Raw genomic sequence first — 11,124 nt, forward strand, 5'->3', positions numbered from 1 at the left:
AGAGGTTGAGGTCAGGAGTTCGAGACCAGCCTGGCCAACATGGTGAAACCCTGTCTCTACTAAAAATACAAAAATTAGCTGTACCTGGTGACGCATGTGCACCTGTAGTCCCAGCTACTCGGGAGGCTGAGGTAAGAGAATCGCTTGAACCCAGGAGGCAGAGATTGTAGTGAGCCACGACTGAGCCACCGCACTCCAGCCTGGGTGACAGAGCAAGACTCCATCTCAAAACAGAGCAAAACAAGGCTGGGCGCAGTGGCTCACGCCTGTAATCCCAGCACTTTGGGAAGCCGAGGTGGGTGGATCATGAGGTCAGGAGATCGAGACCAACACGGTGAAACCCTGTCTCTACTAAAATACAGAAAAGTTAGCTGGGCATGGTGGCTGATCACACCACTCCGCCTTAAAAAAAAAAAAAAACAAAAGAAACAGAGCAAAACAAAAAAAAGATAGTAAGCAGGCAAGGGGATGGGCGGTTCTGAAGGAAGAGCTGACCAGGGGCTGGCGGGGGATGTTGTTGAGAGGTAGAGCTGTCAGGGCTGGAGCGCAGGTTGTTTCCTGCTGAGGGCCAACTTCAGTAGGAGGAGGAGGCTAGCATGGTGGTCACCCAGGGGTGGGCTGGACGATCTGAGGAAGATGCAGGGGTTGGGTCTTGCAGGATGAATAGGAGTTTCCTAATGGTACGGAGGGGTTTGAGGGGGTGAGCAGCTGTCCCCACGGTTCCCTGCTCTGGCAGCTGATAGGGGGTTCCACCGTCTCCCATTGCTGACTTTGGCTGAGTTCTGCCCTGCCCTGGCCCCCCGCGGTCCTCATTGGGATGTTCACAGCCCGCAGAGGTGACTGGCCTTCCTGTGTGTGCCTTCTCTCTAGGGAAGTACCACTGCCCAGTGCTATTTACCGTGTTCACCAACAACACCCACATCGTGGCTGTGAGGACGACCGGCAACGTCTACGCCTATGAGGTGTGTCCTCGCTCCGGGGCCTGGAGACAGCGGTGGGGAGATCTCTGCTGTGTGTTCCCAGGATACACTGGCTGGGCTGTGTGCTATGGGCATGGCCTGTCCTTGTGGGGTTTAGTCACAACCACAGGCATGGTCATCTGCCAAAGCTCTGGCAGTGCAGCCTCCCCATTTTCAGGCAGGTCAAAAAAAGGGTTGGGGGAGGTGCATCCTTCAGAATCCAGGCAGTCCTGGCTGCCCAGCAGGGCCCCTTAAACCCCAGGGGGTCCTCCTGCGTCTTCAGCAAAGCTCAGGTGCTGGGAAGGCACCCGTGTTCTGAGGACAGGCCTTTAGGGCTGCGAGGGGAGTGCTGGCCCCGGCTCTGGATGGAGCCACTTGTCCCCGGGAGGGAGCTGTCTCCTGGAGGAGTTCTGGCTGGGAGTGGGTGTAGGGAGAGAGGAGGCAGCCGTGTTCACACATGGGTCCTCCTCTCAGGGATGAGGCGGGGCAGGCCCCACATGGCAGGAAAGCTGATCTTTGTGCCATTTTCAATCCTGCACCTGGACGTTTGTGGGGTGTAGGTGGCCAGCGCTGCTCCAGGGGCCTTGGGGGCCACTTCTTGCCAGAAGCCTGCACAAACTGGCATGGTCAGTCCTTGTTAGTGGAGCAAGGACTCTGCTAGAACGTAACCCAGGAGTGCAGGCATCTCATGTGCACAGCCCCTGCCCACGGGGGCCTGGCGCTGCGCCTGTGCACAGGAGGAGCTCGGTGAAGCCTGTAGTGAGTGAGTGGGTGGCTCGCTGAGCCTTTTTGCTGATCAGTGTGCAGACAGGAGCTTCCTGTAGGAAGGTTGCTGCAAGGCTGAACTGGCTCATCATCTGAGACTCAGCCAGCTCCGCCTTTGTGGGAGCCTCTGCTTTCAGCCAGTGGGGTGTACACTGCTGTCTCTCTCATTCCTCATGCCTTTCAAATCGTGCTACGGTCGGGGCCAGCTCCAGGCCTCCCTGCTTGTGGTCCCCTGTGCCAAGGCTTGGGGCAGGCATCGTAAAACCACTTCCTCCTGGCTATAGGCAGTGGAACAGCTAAATATCAAGGCCAAGAACTTCCGGGACCTGCTGACCGATGAGCCCTTCTCCCGGCAGGACATTATCACCCTCCAGGTGAGTGTCCCCTGCCCGCCTGCCCCAGCTGCCTTCAGCCCCTGCAGCCAGCCCAGGCCTCTACGGGGCCGCCGCCTCAGTCTAGCTCTTACATCTCCTCCCTGATCCCCCACCCCCGTGTCAGGGTCCCTCATATCTATCCTCAAAGCCACCTGAGGCATCTGAATGGCCACTCTGCAGGCCTGGCTCTGCTTCAGCGCCTCGACGGCAGGAGCTGTTGTGAGCTCTGGGCCTCGGGATCTGGCACAGGGCTCCCTGCAGGTGTCAGAGAACTCCAAGTGAATTAATGAAAAACACTGACTTAGAAAAGCAGGTGCTGGCTGGAGCATGGCCTGCTGAGTGAATCACCTCTGTGGCTTATCCCATTCTAACTAACCAGAGGTTGGCCCATGGCTGTCCATGTTCCTATCTGATAGCTCCCTAACAGTGACGAATGCTCGTTAATCATGTGCCTGGAGGAAGGTCGCAGCTTGGCCAGCAGTTAGCAAGGCCATGTCCCTGTCCCTGCCCCTGCTTGCTGCCCTGCCTGGGGCAGACCACCTCCTCTGCCATGCCCTGCTTGACTCCCCCCACCTCAGTGTAGCCCTGGCCTCTTCCCCACCTCTGACAGCTGGCCGACCTTTGCTGCATGTGGCTGCCATTTGGCGGCAGGCTGGGTTCACTCTGCCGGGCATTCTCTTTTTGCTGCAGGACCCCACCAATTTGGACAAGTTCAATGTCTCTAACTTCTATCATGTGAAGAATAACATGAAAATAATAGACCCAGGTATGTACAACTAGGGGCTGGGGCTAGGTGAGGGGGCATTTGGGTGAAATTGGGACAGTGCTCCCTGGGTAAAATCCCCCCTTTCCTGGAGGTCAGGGGGTCCCAGCCTAGACAGGTCCTGCATTTTCTGAACCAGTGTTCAGAGAATCCGAGCCAGCTGCAGCCTCAGAAACAACGGGCGGGATGAACTTGCTGCCCTGCCAGGACACCTGCTCAGGTTCCCCTGCTCCCTGCAGACTGGCCGGTGCTGTCAGTGGGCAGGTGGTGGGGTGATGGAGTCCTCCTGTTTTCCTGGCCACTGGTGGCTGTCCTACAGCCTTGGAGGAGCCAGCAGGACTCATGCTCAGAGGTCACTCAGCCTCGTGCTGCAGAGCAGTGGCCTGGGCACTTTGTGAGCGTTGTATAAACTGGGTTTTAGGGAGGCTGAGCACATGACTAGGGGAGATTTGAGTCAGGAGAGCCTGAGGCCAGGGTTGGGGCTGGGCCGTGTCTGTGCTCTCTGCACGGGGATGCCCGTCCCTCTCCACAGAGTGGACTGCTGTCCAAGGACCAGTAGGCAGCAGGCGCCCTCCTGAGTTGGCAAGAATGGGGGATTTCACATCCGAAAAGACCCCCACACATTTCTATTATTTTAAGTAAAAATAACCTTTAAAATTACGGAAGCAAAGCAGCTGGGTGCAGTGGCTTACACCTGTAATTCCAGCACTTTGGGAGGCTAAGGCAGGCGGATCGCTTGAGCTCAAGAGTTCAAGACCAGCCTGGGCAACATGGGGGCACCCTGTCTCCACAAAAAATAGAAAAATTAGCTGGGTGTGATTGGCGCACACCTGTAGCCCCAGCTAGTCAGGGGGTTTAGGCAGGAGAATCGATTGAGCCCAGGAGGTGGAGGCTCCAGTGAGCTGAGATCTTGCAACTGCTTTCCAGCCGGGGTGACAGAGCTAGACCCTGTCTCAAAAAAAAAAAAAAAAAAAGCAAAGTGTATACAGTAAAAAGATCAGAATATGCAGGAAACTACAACCTGAAGTCCATCCTGAGGCGCTTGTGAACTGCCTGGGGAGACCTTCAGGCCTGTAGCTGGGCACTGTGGCATTCTGTGGCTGGCAGTGGCACGGGACCCGTGCCATGGCTGGACAGCCCTGGCCTATTCTAGATCTGTTTCCCCAGCATGTGTGTGTGGGGAGGATACTGGGGGCTCGGCTGCTCAGGGCCATGCTGCTGGTTTGTAGATGAAGAGAAGGCCAAACAGGACCCGTCTTATTATCTGAAAAATACAAATGCCGAGACCCGAGAGACCCTGCAGGAGCTCTACAAGGAGTTCAAAGGGGATGAGATTCTGGCAGCCACCATGAAGGCCCCAGAGAAGAAGAAAGTGGACAAGCTGAATGCTGTGAGTGGCGGAGGGCACTCAGCCGAGCCCCGTCTCCCTGCCCATCTCATGGCCTCTTGGAGTGGTCCTGGGAAAGGGGTTCATGGGGGCCTGGGGGTACATGGCAGGGAGGCAGCCAGGATCCCCCAGAGCTGTGGTGCCCCTGATGGCTCTGAGCACACAGCCCTGGGGCTGCCCTGAGGTAGACAGAATCTGAGAAGGCGGAAGGGGAGGGGCTGATGTCCACACTGGTCGTTGAAGAACCAAGGGCTGTGTGGGGGCACACAGGGGAGGAGACCCCTCCACAGAAGGTCTGCCTTGTGCTGTGGTCCCAGCCTGAGCTCAGTGGCCAGGGCAGGCACGTGGAGTGGGCACGTGTGGTTCTGTGGTGGCTGGGAGGGCAGGGCCCGATGTGCACTGGGGCCCAAAGCCATGCCAGGGGGAGTTGGGGCGTTTCAGAGTCTGCTGCGGTGCTGAGGTGGATGGCGTGCCTGGGACCGCACAGAGCTGCCTGTCTGGGGCTGCTGTGTTTGCTTCTTCCTCCTGTTCAGGCAGAGTGTGGGGATCTGGAGCTAGGGGGAGTGCAGAGGCATGGGCAGGTATCGCTGAAGTTCTCCTTAAAGAAGTATTCAAATTCTGGAAAATTTTAAAAAGCAAGTTTGTTGTCCATGGTCACCCCTCTGACATGCTGACACGCTGCCCTTAGCACTTTGGTATACTTTTTTTTTTTTTGAGACAAGATCTTGCTGTGTTGTCTAAGCTGGTCTTGAATTCCTGGCTTCAAGTGAGATCCTCCTGCCGTGGCCTCCGAAAGTGCTGGATTAACAGGTGTGAGCCACTGTGCCTGGCTTGTATTTTCTTCAGATGGGAGAAACCCCTTTTCTTCCTCTATGATAAAAAATAACATTTATTGGGGCTTTCCCCTGACCCCTGATTAAATATGTAATGTGTTTAGTGTAGAAAATTTGAAACTTTAAAAAAAAGAAATGAGGCCAGGCGTGGTGGCTCACACCTGTAATCCCAGCATTTTGGGAGGCTGAGGCAGGAGGATTGCTTGAGGCCAGGAGTTCAAGACTAGGTTGGACAACATAGTGAGACCTTATCTCTACAAAAAATCAGCCAGGCATGGTGGCAGGTGCCTGTCGTCCCAGCTGCTCAGGAGACTGAGGTCGGGGGATCACTTGAGCCCAGGAGTTAGAGGCTGCAGTGCACCAGGATCGCACCACCGCACTCCAGCCTGGGTACAGAGCAAGACCTTGTCTGATAAAAAAAATTAAAATAAAAATAAATGAGAAGTCAGCCATATACTCCTAATCCTGAGGTGGCCAGTCCTGTGTGGTATTTTATCTCCAGGGTTTCAGCTGATATCGTAAGAGTCGGGACCCAGTTGAGGCGAGGGGGCCCTGGCTCGGCCTGGCCTTGGCTTCTTCCTCCTGCTGGTCGGGAGGCCCTCCTGGAGGAGAGGCACCAAGCAGGGCCTGGGGGGCAGGGGTGGTATGTGGTTGGCTTCTAGGCAAGTGACACGTCCCCGCCCACCTGCCTCCCATGGCACTGCTGAGGTGCCATCCTGGTTTCCTTGGCAGGCCCACTATTCCACAGGGAAGGTCAGCGCTTCCTTCACTTCCACTGCGATGGTCCCGGAGACGACACATGAAGCAGGTAACCACCTTTGCCTCTGTAGTCACCTGCCATGTGACCTGAAAGTGGCAGGGGGTGGGTGTGCTCCCCGACTCCCACTTTCTTGGCCTGTCGGGCTCCTACTGTCACCTGAGCCCCTAGTCCTCCCCCTCTTAGCTGCTGAACCCCTGCCAGCCCCATGAGGCTGGTGCATGGCCTGAGCAAACCCTCGGCCTCCAGCTCCCCTCCTCTCCCCAGAGCTGGAGCCTAGTCCCTGCCTGTGTGTCTGAGGCCGGTGCTGCCTGGCACAGTGGGGCTGCCCCAGGGTAAGGGCAGGGGCCGAGCTGGGACCTCTGCTTACAGCTGCCATCGATGAGGATGTGCTCCGCTACCAGTTTGTGAAGAAGAAGGGCTACGTGCGACTGCACACCAACAAGGGAGACCTCAACCTGGAGCTGCACTGCGACCTGGTGGGTGTGAAGGCCGGCCCCTCCCCATGTCCCAAGGTCATTTCTGGGGTCATTTGACAGCCATGTCTTAAATATAGGGCTGCCAGTGGTATGTGCTTGTAGGAAATTCAGCCTGTCACTAGGCGGGACCCGCAGCAGTGCCCTGTGTCCTTCCTAGGGGGCCGTGTTGGCAGCACAGGTGCCAGTGTTTCAGAGAAGGGGCCAGGCCGCACCTGCTGCTCTGCCCACACTTCTCCCGTGAGATCTGCTCTGGGCCATGCGGCTGCACGGGGCCTGTTGGTTGCTGTTGTGGGTCCATCCTTGCCCAGTGTGGCCGGGCAGCTGACTCGGCTACATGTTAAAGACCAGCCTGGCCAACATGGGGAAACCCCGTCTCTACTAAAACTACAAAAATTAGCCAGGTGTGGTGGCGCACACCTGTAGTCCTGGCTACTTGGGAGGCTGAGGCAGGAGAATGTCTTGAACCTAGGAGGTGGAGGTTGCAGTGAGCAGAGATCGTGCCACAGCACTCCAGCCTGGGTGACAGCAAGACTGCATCTCAAAAAAAAAAAAAAAAAAAGGCCTCCTGTGGCTGTGGTGAGCTGCCTTTGGCAGCTCTCTGCCTCATACAAGTATCGGGGCTATGTTGCAGACACCAAAAACCTGCGAAAACTTCATCAGGCTTTGCAAGAAGCATTATTACGACGGCACCATCTTCCACAGATCCATCCGGAACTTCGTGGTGAGTGACACGAGTCACTGGCTGCACAGATGAGCTTGGTGGGACATCAGGGGCTGGGTGGGCTTGTCCCTGCCCCGTTCCAGGGCCCTGGCCCATGCCACAGTGGCCAGGATGAGTCCGGTCAGTGATCTTCTGTTGGGGAACCCATAGGCTGACCCTTGAGGCCCCAGCCCATCCAGCACTGGGTTCACACGGGGAGGTGGCTAGGAGGGCCCCTCATCATCACCAAGAGCCCAGCCTCCGTATGGAGCCATGTAGCAGGAGGGGTCTCCTTCAGTCAGGCAGGCAGTGGGCCTCGGGTCTCAGAGTGTGACTTGCTCACTGGCTTTTGTTTTCACAGATCCAAGGGGGCGACCCCACAGGCACAGGCATGGGTAGGTACTGGTACTGGGCCCCCTCTGGGCACCTTGGCTGCTCTGTGGGGCATGAGGGGGTAGCTGGGCAGGGGCTGTGCAGAGCTCAGACGTGGAATCTATTAGACCTGGGTGGAACGACTGGCAGCCATCAGTGCTGTGCCCGCTCAGGCCTGGCCCTCGGTTTTCTCATTTCCAGGTGGCTCTGAGGCCTGTATGGTAGAGGATACAGGAGTGTGTGGTCTCTTCCCTGGGCCCCTGGGGTCCGCCTCAGACCACAGCCAGCCCTCCCTCCTGCAGCCTCTCCAAGCCCCTCAGCCTGACAGCTGCTTGGGTCCAGGCCCCTCCACTCCGTATTCCCATAGCTTGAGTGATAATGATGGCGGTCTTGACTCTTTAATTCCTGTCCTGGGGCAGGCCCCAGGCAGGCCTGGGGTGAGTGGGCAGTAGCCTGCCTGTGTGGAGGCGTGGGGGCTCCAAAGGACCCAGGAGTTGGTGACGTGGGGCCGGGGGCCACCCTATCAAGTGCCCTTGCCCCAGGCTGGGCTCAGCAAGGCCCTGATGCCCCTTGGGACTCTGAGGTTTCTGGTTCTGCCTCGGCTGGGGCCCAAGCTTTCCTGCTTCTGTGGGCCTTTCTCTTCTAGGTGGGGAGTCGTACTGGGGAAAGCCCTTCAAAGATGAGTTCCGGCCCAACCTCTCTCACACGGGCCGCGGCATCCTCAGCATGGCCAACTCAGGGCCCAACAGCAACAAATCTCAATTGTGAGTCAGCCGGGCTGGCTGGGGTGGCCTGGGAGGTGAGCCAGCACTCCCTGCAGGTTCTCCCTCTTGGCCCTCCCTGAAGGGTGTGCTGGTTCTGAATCAAACCCAGACAGTGTACGGCACACCTAGGCCAAGCATGTGCACCTGTGTTCAAAAGGGAGGCCCCAGAGTGAGTCAGCAGGAAGAGCTGCCCACGTCCGGTTTGTCCTCGAGAGACCAGAAGTCATGAATTACTGGAGGTCCAGAAGGGCCTCTTGATAGGGACCAGGCGTTCGTGTGGGTGCCTGTGGCCAGGCAGTGCTGGGGAGGTCAGCGTGCTGGAGCAGCATGTGGGAGGGATTGTGCAGGGCATTGACTGGACAGGGAGAGGCGCCTGGAGAGACACGGGAGGTCTGGGGAATGTGTGGCCCTGGTGCATGTGGGGAGCAGTGTGCAGGCTGGTGGCAAGCAGCAGGGGATGGGGGGCCAGCAGGGCCGTGGGGGCCAGATGCCTGTATTGTGGAAGAACAGAGGTGCCCTTTCCATCCACCTGCCACCCCAGACAGTGGCCTGACTTTACATTTTAGTCTTTCAATCATTTTCTTCACGTGGGTCCTGTGACTTTCTGGATAAAGCAAGTTCTTAAGGACTTTTTATAATTTGTGATACTTTTGTAAATGGACCTTTTCCAACTTTGGGGATCATTGCTCATGGAGAGAAAAACTACTGTTCATTTTATATCTAGCCACTTTATCACATTCTCTTATAATTAAATAAGGGTTTAAGAGTTTTTTGGGTTTTCTAGATAGTCACGCTTATCATCAAAAGCTGGCCTCCCCTCTGCCACCCTGGTGTGCTCATCAGTCCTGTCACCGTCATGTCACTGTGGGCCTGATGAGGAGGAGGAAGTGGGCGTCTTGCTGTGCTCCACAGGAATGGCTGTTTTGCCTTCTCAGAACATTTGTTGTTGGGCTGTTTTTTAGGAGGGTGGCTGAGTTTCTAGAGGTTTCTTTCTTAGCATCTGTTACGATGATTCTGTGCTTTTCTGGTCCTCCTGGGATTTGTGGATGTGGCCACTACAAGGCCAGAGTGCACGGGTGTCTCCGTGGCATTCTGGGGTGAACCCTGGCCTCTTGTGGCTTTGCTGTGGCCTTCCACCGGCTCACTGTCTTGTCACACGTGGTCTCAGTTGTGTGGACTGGCTCCAGCAGGTTTTGCTGTGACATGTGTGGCCCCTGCATGTTGTGAGCAGAGCTGGCTGTGGCTTTGTAGCCTGGAATGGTTAAAATCACAGGGGTGGCCGGGCGTGGTGGCTTACACCTGTAATCCCAGTACTTGGGGAGGCTGAGGTAGGTGGATTGCCTGAGCCCAGGAATTTGAGACGAGCCTGGGCAACATGGCAAAACCCCATCTCTACAAAAAAAATTTTTTTTTTTTGAGACGGAGTCTGTCGCCCGGGCTGGAGTGCAGTGGCCGGATCTCAGCTCAGTGCAAGCTCCGCCTCCTGGGTTCACGCCATTCTCCTGCCTCAGCCTCCTGAGTAGCTGGGACTACAGGCACCCGCCACCTCGCCTGGCTAGTTTTTTGTATTTTTTTAGTAGAGACGGAGTTTCACCGTGTTAGCCAGGATGGTCTCGATCTCCTGACCTCGTGATCCGCCTGCCTCGGCCTCCCAAAGTGCTGGGATTACAGGCTTGAGCCACCGCGCCCGGCCTCTACAAAAAATTTAAAAAATTAGTGGGGCATGGTGGTGTGTGCCTGTAGTCCCAGCTACTTGGGAGGGTGAGGTGGGGGATCCTCTGAGCCTGGGAAGTCAAAGCTGCAGTGAGCTGGGATCGCACCACTGCACTCTATCCTGGGCAGCAGTGAAACCCTGTCTGGAAAAAAAAAAAAAAAAAATCGCACTGGCATCAGCTGTGGTGAACAGCCGGCCAAAGGCAGCTGGCAGCCGTTCGTGCCACTTCCTTGGGGCTTTCATTTCAGGGTTAACGGCACTTGTTCCCATGAAGCTGATGTTTTCTTGGCCTCTCTGTGCTCACCTTTTTTTTTTTTTTCTCCTTCCTAATCACACTTTCTGTTCCTCGATCCCTTAATGGTCTTTGAAGGGTCTGTTTTCACTTCCTGTGGAATTGTTTTCACTCTCTGTCTTTGCTTCTTCATGGTGCTTTTCCTCCTCCTTCACTTTAATCCATGTCTGCTTCTGGTAGCCGCATCTGTCATTTTGAGGGTGCACGTTCCCTCTTCACTGCTTGCTGGCGGTTGGTAGCTTCCCTTTCAGTTTCGTCTCAGCCAAGGATTGCCTAGTACTGTTGGTTATTTTCAAGTAGGTTGGGTGCATGGTTGGTTCTTGTTGTTTGGCAGGGGCCAGGATGGGGAATCATTTTATTATTTTTTATTTCTCTTTGGCTTAACCAGCCTGTGAAACTGCTGACAGATCAGTTGCCACCTTCTCTTCTTCTTTTTTTTTTTTTTTGAGATGGAGTGTCACTCTTGTCGCCCAGGCTGGAGTGCAGTGGTGGGATCTCGGCTCGCTGCAACTTCCGCCTCCTGGTTCAAGCAGTTCTCCTGGGATGACAGACGCCCACCACAATGCCCAGCTAATTTTTTGTATTTTTAGTAGAGACAGGGTTTCACCATGTTGGCCAGGCTGGTCTCCAACTCCTGACCTCAGGTGATCCACCCGTCTCAGCCCCCCAAAGTGCTGAGATTACAGGCATGAGCCACCACGCTCAGCCTTCTCTTATTTCTTTTTTTTTTTTTTGAGATGGAGTCTCTCTGGTCCCCCAGGCTGGAGTGCAATGGCACGATCTTGGCTCACTGCAGCCTCCGCCTCCTGGGTTCAAGCGATTCTCCTGCCTCAGCTCCTGAGTAGCTAGGATTATAGGCGCCTGCCACCACGCCCTGCTAATTTTTGTATTTTTAGTAGAGATAGGGTTTCACCATGTTGGCCAGGCTGGTCTCGAACTCCTGACCTCAGGTGATCCTCCTGCCT

At 55.9% G+C, this 11,124-nt stretch overlaps 1 protein-coding gene across 1 annotated transcript in view; it reads left to right on the forward strand.

Moving 5' to 3' along the window:
- The window catches only part of PPIL2 (peptidylprolyl isomerase (cyclophilin)-like 2), a 44,056-nt gene that overhangs the window by 29,306 nt on the left and 3,626 nt on the right, over positions 1–11,124 (forward strand). The window contains exons 11-19 of the mRNA XM_011947334.1: positions 871–962; positions 2,009–2,098; positions 2,789–2,864; positions 4,091–4,251; positions 5,814–5,889; positions 6,211–6,317; positions 6,949–7,038; positions 7,379–7,412; positions 8,036–8,153. Of these exons, the coding sequence (XP_011802724.1) occupies positions 871–962; positions 2,009–2,098; positions 2,789–2,864; positions 4,091–4,251; positions 5,814–5,889; positions 6,211–6,317; positions 6,949–7,038; positions 7,379–7,412; positions 8,036–8,153 (844 nt within the window). The remainder of the gene's footprint in view (positions 1–870; positions 963–2,008; positions 2,099–2,788; positions 2,865–4,090; positions 4,252–5,813; positions 5,890–6,210; positions 6,318–6,948; positions 7,039–7,378; positions 7,413–8,035; positions 8,154–11,124) is intronic.

This window comes from Colobus angolensis, unplaced genomic scaffold, assembly GCF_000951035.1.
Source record: "Colobus angolensis palliatus isolate OR3802 unplaced genomic scaffold, Cang.pa_1.0 Scaffold260, whole genome shotgun sequence".
Lineage (NCBI taxonomy): Eukaryota > Metazoa > Chordata > Mammalia > Primates > Cercopithecidae > Colobus > Colobus angolensis.